At 37.7% G+C, this 18,588-nt stretch overlaps 1 protein-coding gene across 1 annotated transcript; it reads left to right on the plus strand.

Annotated features, from left to right (window-relative positions):
* Positions 1-357: 357 nt before the first annotated feature.
* On the plus strand, positions 358-10,247 carry LOC128506407 (interferon-induced protein 44-like). Its single transcript, XM_053476824.1, has 8 exons — positions 358-523; positions 616-657; positions 1,523-1,553; positions 3,404-3,596; positions 6,092-6,235; positions 7,685-7,856; positions 8,552-8,652; positions 8,842-10,247. Exons 2-8 carry the CDS (start codon positions 618-620, stop codon positions 9,040-9,042), a joined length of 882 nt encoding a protein of 293 aa, XP_053332799.1. The 5' UTR covers positions 358-523; positions 616-617; the 3' UTR covers positions 9,043-10,247.
* Positions 10,248-18,588: the final 8,341 nt, after the last annotated feature.

The raw sequence follows: 18,588 nt of genomic DNA on the forward strand, positions 1-18,588 counted from the left end.
TTTTTAAAAACCTTTTTTGCTTTGTGATGCTTAGCAAGTCAGGCATAGAAATTAATGAACTATTTTAAGCCATGTGATGAGTCTTTCTTTTTTTGTTGCAATGTTCAACAGTATTCAACATATATATTCAGCAAAGTTTATACAACAATGAGCATATAGAGCATGCAATTACAGATAAAAGAACAAAAAAGTACAAAGAGATAAGGAAATTACCATAACCCCTAAATGAAATCATTAAAAGAGAAAGAACATTGTGTCTTTAGTGCTTTCCTGTTCAGGGAGTGTCATGAACGCCCTGTCACTGATAAGTTTCGAAAGAAAAAACAACCTTCTCATTTCCTGTTTAGTTGGTTTTATTTTGAGGGATCGACAGTAAAGAAACAGAAACACAAAAAGTTTTTAGCTTTAAAATTTTAACTAAAAATTTTTTTTTTTTTTGCATTTTTTTGTCTGTGCTGTTGTAAATATAAAATATAGAAAACTGTGTATTTTAATTTCTACTAACACACAACACAGCACAAAGGTATACAGTGGTTAATAAGCTTGAGTTTCTTTGGAAGTTGTTTAATTTTTGTTTTTATTCCATCTGTGTAACATACTGCTTATGTGATTTAGAAATGGGAAACAAACAATCCGATTTACCTCCTCCCTCACCAGGTGAGTTTTATCTTTTCAAAATGTTTTTTTTTTTAAACATAGGGAAATAATAGTAAAAGAAAAGTGATTTTCCAAAGCATTTCACAAAGCTGGACCTGGAGTACAGTACAGTATATGTCAGCAATCTTGCAAATTTTTTGTTACATTAACTTTGTATATACCTTTTAAATATAATAAGTAATAAATACTATTTAATACAGACTGTTGGATTTTTTTTTCACAGAATTTGTCTTCAATGTGCTGGTAAACAGTTTCTGACATAGCAATGCCAGAAAGCAAAGCTAACGTATTGAGACAAAAATGCCATTTTTTAATTTCTAAAATAATGACAATCAAAATAACAAAAAAATAAAAATATCTATATTTGTAAAAATATTATTATTTTAAATATTTGACAATCAATATTTAATCTGCAATCCTTTATTCTTCAAAATCTTCTGGATCTGCATGGGCATAGAGTCAAAAAGACATCTGCAATAGTTTGCTCAATCCATGCCTGCTCGATTGCTTTCTGAAGATCATGTACATTTCTTGACTATTACTACCTTGACAATTGTCCTGTTGTCTTTAGGTCTGAAGATGGCCCAGGCCATGGCTCCAGAAGCTGAACACTATCATAACATAGCCAACTTTTTACAAGTTTTTCAGTTAATTAGCACAACCCTTCATCCAGGCAGTCCAGAACTAATTAGTGACATTACTGTACAATGTGACGGCACATTGTGCACCCATGGCATATGTTGTCTTAATACTTTCGATCACAGCTGTATATGTAAATTGTTTTATTCAGAAGTATAAAACAAGATGTCAGTTAACTCTATACTGTGATCCTTATAGTAACTTTTATTCATGTTCTTGCATTAAGAATTTGCCAAGCCTTGGAGACGGTTGGACTGGTAAGAATTTATGTCTTATCATTTATGTTTAAACACACATCAATCACCTTCTTAAAAAATAATAAACATCTGCTCATTCATGCAGATTTATCGTAGCATAGCGGCAGCACAATGTTTAATAATGCAGATACAAGTCAAGAGCTACAGTTAATCTTCACATCAAACAAAGTGATCCTGTCATCTTAATCATAGTATGATTGCTGGTGCCAGCTGGGCTGGTTGAAAATGAGATTTTTTTTCCCCTGTGGTGAGCTGAAGAGCAAATCTGTCACAGTACGCCAGGTCACGCCCACGTCTCCAGACAAGCCATGCTCACCTGCTCCTCCAATCCACACTCCACTCACTGTTTATCCTTTAGCCGCCTCAATCTCCACTTTCTGCACTTCAGCTCTCTGTCTCAGTTTATCACCTCTGCCTATTTAAATTCATCAGTAAGCAACCATTCTCCGCCGAATTATTGCTTGCTCATAGCCAAGGTTTTCTCGTGCCTCACGTCAAGTTTTGTTCTCACCTTCACATTGCCGAATTCTTGCCCTTTTTCATGCTTCTCGTCTCAGGGATTAAACCTGTTCTCTACGCTGACTGAACTCCCAGCTTTGATCTCCTGCTTCACAACCATGACCCTGTCTAGCTCACAGGATTTATTACAACATGGAGCGCAGGTATGCGCTTCAGAAATTAGAGCTTCAGCTTCAGCTCTTCTGTCCACAATTGCCTTCACGCTGCACGTTGGATCCCGCAGGCACTTTGTCACTCTGATCTCCAGTGCCCATGCTCATCTCCACCTTCATTGGATATACAAGCTTCACTTTTCTCTAACCAGTGCATTCCACATTTACATAATTAAAACTTCCAGTTCAGTTGTTGTGTCTGCTTTTGGGTCCTTCAAGCCTACCCGACACGGACCACCCGCAACAAAATCGGCATGCACAACACCTCAAACCAGGCCCCTGAAGATTTTAGTTTTGTAGATTTTGGATTAAATGCCTTAAGACATCAGATGATTGAAACATCTTGGTGACATATTGCCAGTTAAACTATGCTCTTTGTGCTACATCTTGCCGATGTTACCCTATTTATCAGGTTCACATCAGCCCGACGTATGTGTGGGATATATTCCCATGTAATACTGTATACGAATTAAATTAATTCCTTCCATGATTACTTACCCCTCCTATTATGTACAATGAAGTGAAATCTTCACTGTCAGTAAAAGAAAAAAGAATTATGTTTAAACCTTAGATTGTAAGATTAGATTAGATCTAATCCTTAGATTGCTAAATTGTAATAAGAAATAATGAAAACTTTGATGACAACCCAAAAATATTAATATCAAAATATTTAATGCAAAATATAAAGTAAATGAATAATACGACTTAACCTGCACTTTACCTTTGAAATTAATCCTGACAGAGCAGTGTTGTGTTCCATTAGTGTGTGTTTTTGCACACACACGTGCATGTGTGTGAGACGATACCAAGTATGGGAGATGATTACCCACAGCGCAAAGGAGAAGAACCATTTGCTCAGTTGTGATCAGTTGTGACGCTTGGCAGACAAAGCCCATGCATACTACACACATATTAAGACCTTACTCATTTATCAAAAAAAAAATGCAAAATGCTTATGAAATTACTGGCAATACAAGGTTCCAATGCACTAACTATAAATAGTTAAATTCTTTTATTTTACATCTTTTTATATTTGAAAGTTTTCTTGATCAAAAACATAAACACAACATAGGCAGTGTTTTTTATTTATTTATTTATTTATATAAATAACTTTTTTTTCCCCAAAAAAAGAATGACAGTATTCTCATTAACTATTAACTCTTTCGGGTTGATCCACAGGGACAGCAATGAAATACTGCATGAAGTGAGAGAATTCAAGCCCAGCACTGAGGTCCTTAGAATTCTGTTGTATGGACCGACTGGAGCTGGGAAATCATCTTTCATCAACTCAGTCCAGAGGGTTCTCTTAGGCCGTCATGCCATGAGTGCTCTGGAAAACTGCACGTCTACAGGAAAAAGCTTTACAAAACAAGTAAGTTTATTTAAGGGACATATGTGAAAATGATGTCTCATGCTGCCTGAACCATTTTTTCATCATTTTAACCTGATGAATCCTGGCATCCTGGCATGGGTAAATCTGGACTCTAGGAAATTGAAGCCTTTTTTCCAAGGAACCTCAATTAGAAGTGGCTTTCTTAAGGCTACACAGCTGTTAGGTCCAATCCCTTGAGTTCTCTTAACATTAGACTTGTGGAAATGCTCTTACATAGGGTTAGGGTTAGGGTTGCCTGATGAAGTTGCCTGATGAAGAACAATAATTTAATCTTTCTTATATTTCTAATTTGTAATTTCTTTTATTCCTTGTATTTTTCTTGAGGTTATCAGCAGTCCTATAAGCATTTCACTTCATTTCATACTGTCTATGACTGTGTATGTGACGAATAAAATTAGAATTTGAATTTGAAAGCAGAGTAACACCTTTGCCACACCCACAGCATATGTCTTCTGACATGGCTGAGAAATTACTCACTTTATTAGTTAGGGTTAGTAAATAACTTGAAACATATTACAGTTTTTGCTCGTTGCTTGAACACATTTTGCAAAACTTCGCTCATTGTGCCAAAACTCTAAACACAAGTAAACATGACACAACACTGGGAAATATACCATTCACATCTGTGCCAAATTGAAACTCTACTCTCAAAACCTAAACTCTGCTATCAAAACCTAACATTCCTTTGTCAAAATGTAACTCTGTTGACAAAATGACACATACTTGCATCATATGCAAACACTTTCAGATCAGGGGGAACACACTAGTCTACTTTATATAAAACACTGCAGTCTTTGATTTTCATTGTTTATTCAGAAGGCATATTTTCAGGAGACACATTTTCAAATAACCAAAAAAGCAAATAGGCCTACTCAATATTGTACATTGCAGCACTGTACATTGCAGTACCATGAATTCAGATAAAGCAAAAAAAAAAAAAAAACATAATACAGTAATAGAAAAAACACTATAGTGTAAACACAAAAAATCATGGCAATTGTGCATACGTGGGCTCCCGCCGTCTGTTGGGGTCTGGCCACAGGACCTCATCGACATCGCAAGCAATGTCTTCTCCCGCTAGGCACCGGGGAAAATATCCTCTTGCATGTCGAAACCATCCATGGATTGCTGTCAAGCCAGGCCTGGACCAGAGCAGCCCGATGGAAACTGACATTATTCCATATCACCACAAACCTGGGCTGATCTGGTCTGTTCTGTACAACTATATTATGGAGAGCATCTAGAAATGTGAGTATATGTTGGCTATTGTATGGACCTAGTTTTGCATGATGATGCAGAAGCCAGAAGGCTTATGGCGGCACACAGTGTGATATTTCCCCCGCGCTGCCCTGGGACGTGCACAATTGCCCTTTGGCCAATTACATTACGACCCCGTCGTCTCGTTTTGCACAGGTCGAATCCAGCTTCATCAATGAAAATGAATTCATGAGGCTGTGCAGCTCCATCCATGGCCAAGATTCTCTGTAAAAAAAAAAGAGAACATATTACTGTACTACAGTGTTACACATACAGAACCCTCACCCCATCACACAGGTACCTGTGTAGCTCTCAGAATGGATCCATGTGGTACTGATATGGTACATATTCAGCTGCTACTGGATTTCACCAATACTGTATTGGTGCAGTATTCATACAAACTTAAATAATTCTTTTGATTGTGTAAAGCAAATAAAAATTGCTAAAAGAGCTATACAAATAAAATTGAATTGAATTGAATTAAATTGTATTGTAAATGTAAAAGACAGTTACACTTACCCGTACATATTCAGCTCAAAGTCCTTTGACCCTGTCACTGTTCCTTTAAAATGGGACTCTGTAGAGCTGCTTCATATGGGTCCGTGCATGGCCTCTTCGACCTCCTCCTCCTCCTCCTCTTCCTCTTGCTCTCCCTCCATCCATGCTTGCAAAGTTCTTGAAATGGCTAAACTGAGGGCTTTTTGTAGTTGTCTAATTGGTGTTCAGTTTTGCAAGTAAGTGCCTTCAGATGTGTATTTGAGTGGTTGCAATTACCCGATGTGTTTAGTATTTTGGATACATGTGTTTTCCAAATGGCACCCTGAGATTTCATTTTTGAACGAAGTGTCTTATGTATGAAATAGAGTGTAGTATGCAGGACCATCTTTGTTGCATAAAGGAGTAAGTGTGTTGCATAATTGCAACTAGGGTGCAAAGCAGCGCTTTTGTTTAAGGTATGGGTACATGTGTTTGAGGTATGGTAACAAAAGCTTCAAATTGTGTTACTTTAGTCTAAGCATGGGTTTATAGTGTTCAAGCAATAGGCAAAAACTGTAATATAAGTAAGCTAATAAAAATCCTTTACATGGACACCAAAGGAATTGTACTGTTAATTAATTGATGTAGTCACATTCACAAAATGCATATACTTACATAAAGAATCATTTCAAGATTGTCTCAACACAACTAAAGTTCTGCAATATGTAAATGTGATTTAGATTAACATACACAAGCTTAAGAAGGACAGAGGTAAGTATTATCCTCTGGAAATTATTGACATCATGGGGCTTCAACGAGAAGGAGGAATACAAACGGACGACATCAGGAGCTTGCTCAACGGACACATTTTAGATGGATACATCGTAAGTACTCCAACATTTGCTTAATGCTTTCTCCTTATTCTTTATTAAGATACACTATTTATAGCATTTAACAAAAATAAATCATGGGCATTTTTTTTTTATTTCCTTGCAAATTTTAAGACTTTATAAGTTCTACAAATAGGAAATATGGGGGACTGATGCACCCCAGACTTCAGGAGAGCGAGGCACCTGGTGGCCATTATATAGCTTTATAATAATAATAATAATAATAATAATAATAATAATAATTATTATTATTATTTACAGTATTTATTCATTTATTTATTATTATTATTTAATATTATTTTTTTAAGCAAGGGTGTAATTTAAAGAAAATTTTTAAAGATATAAAAGTCTTTGTAGACTATAACAAGACATTTTAAATTAATCAACCAGAATGTGGACCTTCAGCTTTAGTTTAAGAGTTAAACAAGAATTGCATTCAATGTTTAGGATTGTTTTTAGGATTTCATTTATTTTGTATTTATTAATACAGTGGAACCTTGGATTACGTGTAAAACCATGACTTATTCGTTTTTCCAAGTCAAAATTTATTAAAAATCTTCGCTCGACTTGAGGAACACTCGCAAACCGTGTTACTTGCAATCCAAGGTCTCACTGTATATAAAGATTTTTATTTAGGTCCCTTCATTTTTACAGGCTCAAAAATAATTTGACAGCTACCTGCTAAGCAGTTAAATGTTGAGGTGTGGTTAAGTTAAGTAGTTATTTCATTAAAAATATAAAGAAAGTTGAGTAAATTTTAGGTAGGGAATTTACATTTGGCCATTCTTCAAGGGAACTCTAAATATATAGTCCAATGAGGTGGTGATGCAAATGAAAGAGGCCATCAAAAAGCTGGGAAAAAAAGAAACAGATGTATCAGAGGAAGAGCATAGCCATTAAAAGGACAAATCACCAATTTGGTAGGGTCTTAAAATGAAAAGAATGCCCTGATGAGCTTAGCAACACAAAAGGCCTGAATTCTAGGACATTGGTGTATTATTGTCAAATGATGCCTGCAATCAAGAGACACCTTCATGAATGTAAATACGAGAGAGTTTACTCCAAGATGAAAACCATTGGGAGCATTCAACAACAAAAAGGTCATATTAAAATGTCTTTAAAATGTTTGCATCATCCTAATAAAGGTTTAATTTGTATTAGAAAGTATTTGCAGTATTTGGCCAAACCTGCAGTGACATTATATCCAAATATATATAAAACAAAAAGTACATTATATGTTATGTCCAGAAAAGGATATATGTCACATGTTAATAAGGTGTTAAGGTTAGGCTTGATGATTAATCTTTTATGGTTAAGGACAAAAAAAAATATTTTAGCTTTTTGTCTAATTTAGCTACACACATTTTTTAAACACACAGGTTTATTTAAAAAAAAAATAATTATAGTACACCAAAATGTTTTTTTATTTCAATTTCTCCGCAGTTGAATCCTGAGGTACCCATATCTGATACTGATTCAAAATACAAAAATAACCCAGTTGTGTGTGATGAGGTTGACTGTCTGGTGTGCGTCCTGCCTGCAGACACTGTCTCCATGATGGACGTTGAGGTTTTTGACAAAATTAAGGAAGTTAGAGCATATGCTAGTCTTCAGGGTAAAGTATGAATTTCAGCTTTCTTTCTTGCTCTACCTTTTTCTGAACTTTTGACTATGTAGTGAAGCGCCACTATGAAATAAAACACGGATTGTTAGAGCAAACATATGCGCAGCAGTCTGAGGTGAGGGCTGGAACAGTCATGTGCCGGACATAATAATCTACTTTAAACAGGGAGTGTATTTGTCTGACAACGAAAGACATAAAACTTAGTAGTTTACATAGTAAACAAGGCGTAAGATACTCACCCTTATACAATGTGATTTCTTTTGTATTAATAAGTTAGACAGAGAGTTCTGCTGTACAGACAGACAGACAGACATGTACGTGGGCTTAAAATAATAATAATAATATCATTAATTACATTAAAGATCAGTAGATTATTTTAAACTATTTTTTACAAACTCTTAAGCCATCATTTATCTATCTAACATTAAAAAATAATATTTTGCAATTGTAGTATGGCATACTTTTTTAAAATTTATAGATACATTTAATATAATGGAATGTCTGCAAAAGTTAGCCCTGGTTCTTACAGTACATTACAGCATCTACAAACAGATAAAGAGAAGGCAGTGTGTAAATGCAGACAAACCTTAGAACATTAAAGGAAAACTAGAGCAAGAAAAAATTATGTAACAAAGACTCTACACATGACCAAATCATGTTAACATATATTAATTTTAATTTTGCAGGAATTCCTCAAGTCATTGTTATGACCAAGGTGGATAAAGTCTGTGAGCTGGTTAATGAGGATTTAAAGAAAATCAATTATAGCAAGAAGATTAAAGAGAAGGTACTCTCTCTCTCTCTCTCTCTTTCTCTCTCTCTCTCTCGCTTTCTCTCTACTTCACTACATTCCTGCTAAAGTTATGATCCTTAATGACGTGAACAATACTGACCTGCTTCCTACTCCTTTAAAAGTGATGACATTGTGTTTTTTTGGAGTAAAACATATAATTGATGCTAGCCTGTATTTTCTTAGGTGAATGAGTGCAATGTTAAGGTGGGCATCCCGATAAACGCCATCTACCCAGTAAAGAACTATGCTGAAGAGATCACTCAGGATTCAAACACTGACATGTTCATCCTTAAAGTATTGAGAGATATTCTACATTTTAGCAATGACTATGTAGAACAAAAGTTGGAACAAAAAGACAAAAAGGTGGATTCAAGCCAACCTTAGAGATTTGGGGATGAACAATCTGTACTGTATTATAATCAACATGTGATTTTCAACAGGATCTTTAAGAAATTCAGAGAATCACACACACTATTTTTTAGGTAAATTAGTTAAACTGGACAACGCAATGGCGCTGTAGTGTTTTAGTCTGCCTACGTACTTCTCTCACCTGTTCATGTGTACACTTAAATATTTCAGCTTCATAAACTTCAACTTTCAAGCACATTTGTCTTAAAACTCTGTAATGTGTCTACGTATGCCTCAAAACTTGCAGCAGGAAAAGTCATGCACACGTTTAAGTTATTTGGAGGTGAGTTATTTACTCTGCTGCATGACTACACTTGGTTTGAGGCTTCGCCCACCTGCAAAATCCAATAAAATTTTTGCAATTTGCTAATTTTGCAAAATGCTCTAACTCCTTCATTCAGTTTTGTCACAACTGATAAAATATAGCTTGCGGTTTGTCATAATTCAAGTATGCATTTTAGTATTTTTACTTCCATGCGGAAGGCCCGGGTTCGATTCCCAGCCAGTGCCCAAACCCCAGCCACTGGATGCAGTGCCGGTCCCAAGCCTGGATAAAATGGGAGGGTTGCGTCAGGAAGGGCATCTGGAGTAAAACCTGTGCCAAGTTGTAGTGCGGACTGGGTATTCCGCTGTGGCGACCCCTTGCCGGGAGCAGCTGAAAGACCAACAACAACAACGTTTTAGTATTTTTAATGTATTGAGTTTTTAGGATTGACAGACATTTACAGTATTACATGTGTAATTATGTATGAGTAAAAATAAAATAAAGTCACTATAGCAAATACAATGTGTTGTATAAACATTAAAACAATTGAACATAGACAAGTCTGATCCTGTGTACACACCAGTGGCGATTTCTTTAAGACTGCAAGGGAAGCTCAGCTTCCCCTATAATGTCACAAAATTAATGGTCAAATTATGTACAATTGTATTAACATTTTATTGACAAAAAAAGCGTTAGAAAATGTTCATCCCAAAGACGAGTTCGTTCAGAATCAGTTAGATATAGCAGGTCGGCTGACTTGATTTTCTTCTCATACATTCCCGTAGCATCACAGTGCATTTCCCCGTTGAAGCCTAGCGTCCATTGACTTCAATGCAGCTGCTTTGAACGTTATTTTTCAGTGCTTTGAAACTAGACGGTCATTGGATAAACGCTGTGATTACGTCCCGCCCACGGATGCTCAGCGTCTCTGGGGGTGAATGAGGAGCAAATGAGGAGTGGGCTAGCCTGGACTCCGAGCTTCTGCGTGATGATTGGAGGGTCTGTTGAAAGATTGCATCTCCTTTTGGCTGACAGCGATTTTGTACTATAAGGAATTGCTGAAGCAGTCCCATTGCGGATTTCTCAAGTTCAGTCGAAATAAAAACTGCTGCAACCTATTTCTTTATATTTGCTTGGCGAAATTGCTTGATTTTCATCATACATTTCACACAATTATACACCACATTCTTCGTTTCACTTTTACAGAGTTTAATATTTTTTTTAGATTCTTCATTCATTCATTCATATAGTAGGCTAGGCTAGCGTCGTGGGCGAAACTGCACACGATGGCAGACAGTGCTAATATTGAATTAAACAGCAGGGCAGATCAACACCTACTGTAAGATTGATTTAGTGCAAAAGATAGGGAAAAATAACAGGTCTTTTCAGCTCTCCTGGTATGACAAAGTTAGCTGGCTGACTGGAAGTGCTGTGACAAATAAAATGTACTGCTGGCCATGCCTCTTGATGAAACCATCTCACGGATGTGTTGTTTGGTCAAAGGTGGGGTTTGGAGATCTGTCTAACTTTGACAGGGCATATAAAAGACATGAAAAGAGCAATGAACATGTGAGTGCATGTGCAAGATTAAGTTGCATGGGAAGGATCAGGGTTGAGCATGCAATAAATGAAGGTGCTCGCATTCAAGTGGCTAAACATAATGAAACAGTCAAACAAAACAGGGCCTTCCTAAACCGCCTTATTGATGTGACATCCTTGCTAGGCCGGCAGGAGCTGTCATTTAGGGGACATGATGAGAGTAGTGAATCATCCAACAAGGGGAATTACAGGGAGTTCACAGAAACATTAGCTAAATATGACTCTGTCCTGTCCACACAATTCGAGTCCTCAACTGTGTTTTCTGGTATGTCCCATACTATTCAAAATGACTTGATCTCTGCTCTTGCAGCCACCATTTCTGATCAGATCAGAGATGAAATTCAGGATGCTCCCATTTTTGGATGGCAGGTGGATGAAACAACTGATATATCCTGCCGTGCCCAACTCTCTGTCATTGTTTGCTATGTGGATAGTGCAGATAAAATTCAGGACCGCTTTATTGGATTTTTTTATGTTTCTGGGGGGCGAGATGCCAAGTCCGTTTTTGAAAGATTAAATGAGAACATGCAGGGCTACAATTTTAAGGATAAGCTTGTGGCACAGACCTATGATGGGGCTGCTGTCATGGCTTTAGATCTCAATGGTCTGCAGGCCAAAGTGAAAGCAATAGCCCCCAGTGCAATGTTTGTGCATTGCTATGCACACAGACTGAATCTGGTGCTGTCACAGGGGGCTAAATGCTTGCCTGAGTGCAGAATCTTTTTTGCATCACTCTCTGGATTTGCCACATTTTTTTCTAAATCCACAAAGAGGACATCTTTTCTGGAGTCTGCAGGCTGTTCAAGGTTGCCCAGAAACGCTCCTACTCGATGGAATTTCAAATCACGGATAGTGAGCACTGTGGCAAACAATTATGATGGCCTCCTGCAGACATTTGAGAACATCATTGCAGATACAACAATGGATGATGATACACTGGATTGTACCAAAGGCTTTGTGAGGAAACTGGAGGATTTTGAGATTGTGTTCATGTTGTACACATATGAACAAATCTTCTCTGAGACTGATGTGGTCTTTGATATTGTTTAGCAGAGAGCGATGGATGTTCTTTACTGCAAGAAAAGAATTGAATCTCCTCTTGCAAGAGAAGAGGTCAGAGGGGGCTTTCCAAGCCGTTTATGCCAAAACAGCAGATCTCACATCAGACCCACGAGATGAGCCAATGAGAAAGCGCCGTCTGACCCAATTACAGGATCTCCAAGAGCGATACAGAAATCTGTACATGGCCATACTTGATAACATCTTGGAGCAGATTCCGCTACGTTTTTCAAATTTGGAAAGCATGCTCTTCTTAGAATTAGCCAATCCAGAGAAACTTGATGACATGAGACAAGTATTTCCAGAGGAGGCCTTCCAATGTGTCCTGAAAAGTTATGGCCATCACTTTGATTCAGGGAGACTGAGGTCAGAACTTCAATTCCTGTATTTAGATCAGGACTTGCTGGGTAACAGGGAAAAGCTGTGTGATTACTTGGTGTTCCTTAAAGAGAATGGAGTTGGACAGTGCAATGCCTCAGCTTTACTAACTGTTCTCATTAGTGGCAACAATTGGAGCTACATCTGCAAGTGTAGAAAGGAGCTTCTCCTGTTTAAAGCGGCTCAAGTCCTACACCCGAAACACAATGGGCCAAGGCCGTTTAAGCAGCCTAGCTCTGCTGGACATTGACAGTATCACTCATCATTTTTATGAATATTTTTCTTATTTATTGTGTCTGGATCAATCTTTGAAAAATATGCTTTGAATGATTTTGTAGTAATTCAGATAGCAAGTAGTGTAGCCAATTAGATTAAGGAATAAAAAGGTTGCGTATTCTTGCAAACTCCTCCTATTTACATTTTAATTTTCATAGGCAGGTGATGCGACACCTTATCATAGTCCAGGCCTGTGCCCTTTAATGCCTGTTGTTACATTGTCTAACTATACACACGCCTGTGGTCCCACATGGTTCAAAAACCGCAATTCAGAACAAGAATAGCAAACAAAAAGACAAGCAGTAAAACGCAACAGCTTCCCATGCACAGCATGTGTACAGATGTGTCTTATATAAATTGTATAGCTGCTTAATTATAAATAAAAAAATATTACTGTAAGTGCATCATGGCTCCCAAATGCACCAAACCAAGGCTAGTGATTTATTTGCTACAAACAACACACACAACAATCAAACATATACATTGACAATAAAAAAACTGCGTAAAAGTCCAAAAATGGTGTTAAATGTGTGTTCCTGTCAACCGGTTCATATAAAGATGAATTACACTACGTAGAGATAGAATAACCTAGAGTTATTGCTAAGCACAGCAAAGGATGCTGTAGGTACTTTTCTTTTTGGTCAAAAACAACTTAAATTATATCATAACTTAAATTACTCTCTCAATCATTGTCTATACTACTTTATCCTGTATCCAGGGTTGGAGGAACACAAGCTGGGGCACCCTAAATGGAGTCCCAATCTATAGCTAGGGCACACACATACACACACTACCGGAGTACCTGGAGAAAACCCACCGAGCATAGGGAGATAATGCAAACTCCATGCACACAGACCCTGAGGCGGGGATTGAACACGAAAGATGGAGATGCGAAGGGAAATGCTAACCACTATGCTGCTGTGGCACCTTAACTTAAATTAATTAGATAAACTAAAAAATTTTTTAAAAATAGCTTCAGAATGGTGGCACTTCAGAAAACACTAAGTCAACATGTTATTTTACAGAATGCTAAACTAGGTTGTTATTATTTATAGACTAGTTTAGAAACAGACATTAATTATCTTGCATTTTAATGCAAATATCATTAAGAAAAGGTTGTAAACAAGGAAGCACAAGGTTATTGGACACTAGATAATTTTACACTATTTAGTGTAAGCTCTTTTGATGATAACTTTACTCTGGGTTTTGCCCATTTTAGCTGTTCTTATGCTGTTACAAATGAACAAGAGTCTAAAATGTCCAATTTTGCCATTTGTTTATTTAATTTTTGTGAGTTATGTATAGGCATCACCCAATGCAAATCGAGTAGGAGGATGAAAATCAGTGTTTCTGAAAATTAAAAATTGCCTTGTCATAAGGCATATGTTTCTCATAAGTCACACTGATCTGCATACCATTAAACCCACTGCTAGATGAAGTAAATTGTAACAGGCGGTTGGAGAGAGAGTAAAATCTTTCCGTGCCACGGGTATATGCCACTCCACATGTCACCGCTACTTGCGCATGGCACTGGCAGCTGTCACTCGCACGCTACCAGTACAGCAGCTGCCACTGATGTGTCCTTCTATCATAGGTTTCAACACGACTATACACGTCTGTATACCCCACTGGACTCCTCACGGTTAAATACATTGGGTCATATGACCGCTGTATAAGCTGGTTACAGGACTCATTATGGTTGTATATCGTGCTCTAAATAATAAATGTTCGGTTATGTCTTCAATCATTGTAATTTGACATTTTTGTGTTTGTTTGCTGTTTTTTTTTTATAGTATGCTGAGCAAAATTAAAATAAAACATAAACGTGCAATCAATGATTCAAAAAGGCTGCATTAAGACATAAAAGGCTGGCACTAAAGAATAAATCCATACATCCATACATGTTCATATGACAAGAAAAATACAACACAGTAGGCTAATTAATTAAGCCTTGTGAGGCTTGGGGAATTGTGTTTACGAACGGGGTACAAAGGTTTGCCACACACGCACACACACACACACACACATACACTTATAATGGGTGTAGACTATACTTTCCGCATACGTCAGTGGATTGTTCTTTTTATTTTTAAATTAACCTCACGGGGAAAAAATTTATATTTAGACTAAGGGAATGTGATGGTGGTCTTTGGTTAATGGAGGATGCTTTAAGTGCTTCAAGTTCATGAGTCATGTTCAAGCAGATTAGATGTATTTGTCATCGCGGGGGAGGTGGAAAGATGTTGGTTGGGTGGATTGGGGGAGTGCGGTTTGCAGAGAATTTGTGTGTGTGTTAGGTGGTGTGAGAGTGGGTTTTTCAAACTTGCAGTAAAACATTTTGGGGGGCAGTTTTTGATTCCCCCTTATCTAAATACTGTAAATACTTAAACAGTCTTGCGTTAAAAAGTCGGCCTTTCAACACACACCCCCCACCCCCAAATATCTTCTTAAGTCACCAGTCGTCAGGTGCCGACACCCTTCCCCCAAATGTACCTTTGTCACCTTTTGTGACCTCCAGTACCCTGTAAGCTAGTTGTTTAATTGGTGTTCATTTTTGTTTGAACTTATAACATGACAATCTAATGCTTTAAATGAGAGACAGATGTAAACATCGAAAGACTTGAATGTTACAACTGGCGACAATTGTCCCGTGAACAAAAGAAAAAATAATCTTTAATTATTTAATCTTTAATTAGCTTCATGCATCCTTGAAAAAAGAGTCTTATACCATTTACAGAAAATCTCTGATTGTAACCCCATGAACAACTTGCCTGAGCTGCTATTTGTGATTTTGGAATAAAACAGAATATCATGAACAATCACAGTTTATTCTGCTACACGTTTTACATAGAAGACTTGGTTACAAACATCTGCCAACCAGAACCCACATTACTGGATATCAGCCAGCATCAGGGCATGGCCAGAAGTAATGAAATAGATGGAATGAAAGATCAAAGCACAACAAGTGGGTTTGGCAGGCAGCTGCTAACCGTACTGACCCTTTTTACTTTTGTGGTGACTAATGTTTTGTGTAATTAATGATTGTTTGAACACCTGTGAGACAGAGTGGTCCATATAGTTTAACGTCCCAGTGTTATTGTATTACTCTGTTGTGCTCTGTGTTTTCTTGCTGAAAGCCGACTAGTTTTGAATGTAAGTTTTTTTTTTTTTGCCAGCTGCTCTTTCCTCTTTCCAGTACCACATCTCACCAGTGAATCTTTCTGTGACAACTTGTATGTGTTTACACAGATCAATCATCCATAAACACTATAAACACCACTGCGAGGTGAATGGAATATTGATACTTGTTTTAATTATATTCTAGTAAACTGGTGACAGCATTATGGGCACCTAAGCCAGACCAAGAAATTTGTAGAAAGTTGGATTAGAAAGTTGTAGCTGGACAGAAATGATGGGCAAGCATGAACAAGCACTGGCCACGCTGTTCACAGAAATACAGGAGATTTTGCTTTAAATTAGCCAATTGATACCTATCTTCCCTGAATAAACTCATGAGTTGACTCGTGGCTCACTGCAGTCTGGAAAAACATGCTCTTGGATCACTCCACACTAGGTGCATTTGTGGAGGCACTTTGAAGGCTACCTTCCATCATCCACATATGCCAGGTGGTTACATATGCCTATGTGAGACCTCATCCCTCAGGCATTCACCAGGAATCCAGTGGACAGAGAAAATTGCCTCAACCAGAAACTGGAGCACTCCCTTAGATGCCTGGCATCCTCCACCCTCTATCCCTGACATATTTTGTAGAAATAGTTTTTCTGCATTTGCTGACCTGTCCAGCAGTAGTTGTTGTTATTTATATGTCCTGACCACCTCTATGTTAACTTCCTTAGTGGTGACAGGTAGTAGTGTGGACCCAGTCTTATGAAATTACCACCTCCTTGAACTTAGAGGTGGTTAGCTGAAGGTGATTTGACCAAACTGTGTATATATATATATATATATATATATATATATAAATATATATTTATATATATATATATATATATATATATACAGGGGTTGGACTATGAAACTGAAACACCTGTGCGTGAAGGCTAAAGGAGAAGAAGCGAGTGTAATGGGGCACGATGTCCAGTGACATGAAAGACATAACAGAATCAGTGCAGGCTGACACAGAGTGAGAGAAAAAAATGGACCTTTAACCTCTCTAATCAGACTTTATTTTGCTTTACAACGCGCGCACACCCCTGTTATAATAAACAGTACACGCTCACTGTACACACATGCAGACAAACACAAAATTAAAGATGCTTTACACACGTAAAGGTTCCAGTCAGATTAAGTGGTCACAAATGTTCTTTTCCTTTCTATATCTTAACAATTTCATTCTCAGTCCTTATATCTTCAGCAGTTCTCTATATTCACATAATTCTGGCTGATCTTTATTTCCTCTAAGGAATAAGTGCAGCGTTACTGTGGGCATCTAATTAAATGCCATCTACCCAGTAATGAACTACTCTGAATCCATCACCCAAAATGAATTAATCAACCTGTTCATTCTCAATGCGTTGAGAGATATTGTAAATTTTGGACTACGGTTCGGAAGATCCCAGGTTCAAACCTCACAACCACCAAGTTCCCACTGTTGGGCCCTTAAGCAAGGCCCTCAACCCTTAACTGCTCAAATGTGTAAGGAGATAAAAAAAAAAAAAGGAAGTCGCTCTGGATAAGAGCGTCTGCCAAATGCCTAAATGTAAATGGAACATAAGTTGGAAAAAGGTGACTAGTAATGTGAGATACTATATAAATTAAGTGTTATAATGTGAAATGTGGACTGGGGTCAAACTTTGTGTGCTGTATTTTTTTGAATAAATATTTTTTTAAAAATAAATGCTTTTGTACCTTGTGATATTGGCAACCTGGTACAGGAGACCCTACCTGGATACTGAATTACCTTATAAACCAATTACAGTATGTGAAGACTCGTGACTGGAAGTCTGACATGGTTGTCTAGAACACTTCAACCACGCAGGTAATGCTCCAGTCTCTGTTCCGCTTTACCGGCTCAGCAACCTGTCACCTGCAGAAGTTCTTTAATGTCTCTCCCATCATTGGCCTGATCATGGAGGATGATGACAGGGAGTACAGAGGAATGATTCAGAACATTGTGGACTGGTACCGATAGTACACATTACAGGCAATTTAGAAACACCAATTAGCCTAATCTGCATGTCTGGACTGTGGGAGCAAACCGGAGTACACGGAGAAAACCCACCAACCATGGGGAGAATATGTAAACTCCATGCACACAGAGACGGGAATCGAACCCGAACCCTGGAGGTGCAAGGCGACAGTGCTAACACTGTAATTGTTATTTTGTTTTGTTTTCAGTTTTGTTAATTTGTTTTGCACTTTAGGGCCACCGTAATTTACACATAAGTGCTTAAATGTAAAGCAAATGCAATTATTAATTTATTGTGTATAGTTAACTTCATTCAGCCATTTAAGTTATATAAAAAATAACGTGCCTACTAGCCCACTATTATTTTCTGTTCAAATTTAAAGATGCCTTTGCGTGTGTGCAAAAAAGACAAAGTACAACAAAGAATACAAAAGTGAATAATCTTTAATAAAGTAAGCCTAATACAATATTGTTTCTAATGTTGAAGCAAACATAATTTTGTTTTAGTATATTCACTGAATGCAACGCGACAGCGTGATCCGAGGTGACACCCACAGAACCCCAGTTACTGTAATCCCTCTTCTTCAGTTCTTCAATACACCACAAGGTGCAACTTGGACACATCATCAGTGATGAACCCGAGGTCATAGGATGTTTCGGGTCTTTGATCATCAAACACCCTCGCTCGGGCGACCCAGCCGGAGGTGATCAGTCCCCAACTTGTGTCCAAGTGGCCCACTACTCCACGGATCCCCCCTCCGGATCCATAACCATCTTGAGGCCTTCTCAGCAGCC

The sequence above is a fragment of the Clarias gariepinus genome, chromosome 18 (genome assembly GCF_024256425.1).
Source record: "Clarias gariepinus isolate MV-2021 ecotype Netherlands chromosome 18, CGAR_prim_01v2, whole genome shotgun sequence".
In the NCBI taxonomy this organism is placed as follows: domain Eukaryota; kingdom Metazoa; phylum Chordata; class Actinopteri; order Siluriformes; family Clariidae; genus Clarias; species Clarias gariepinus.

Coding starts and splice junctions, on each gene's coding strand:
- LOC128506407 (XM_053476824.1), top strand. CDS start 618: ATGGGAAACAAACAATCCGATTTACCTCCTCCCTCACCAG. Junction 658..1,522: donor TTTACCTCCTCCCTCACCAG/GTGAGTTTTATC, acceptor TCTTGCATTAAG/AATTTGCCAAGCCTTGGAGA. Junction 1,554..3,403: donor CCTTGGAGACGGTTGGACTG/GTAAGAATTTAT, acceptor GTTGATCCACAG/GGACAGCAATGAAATACTGC.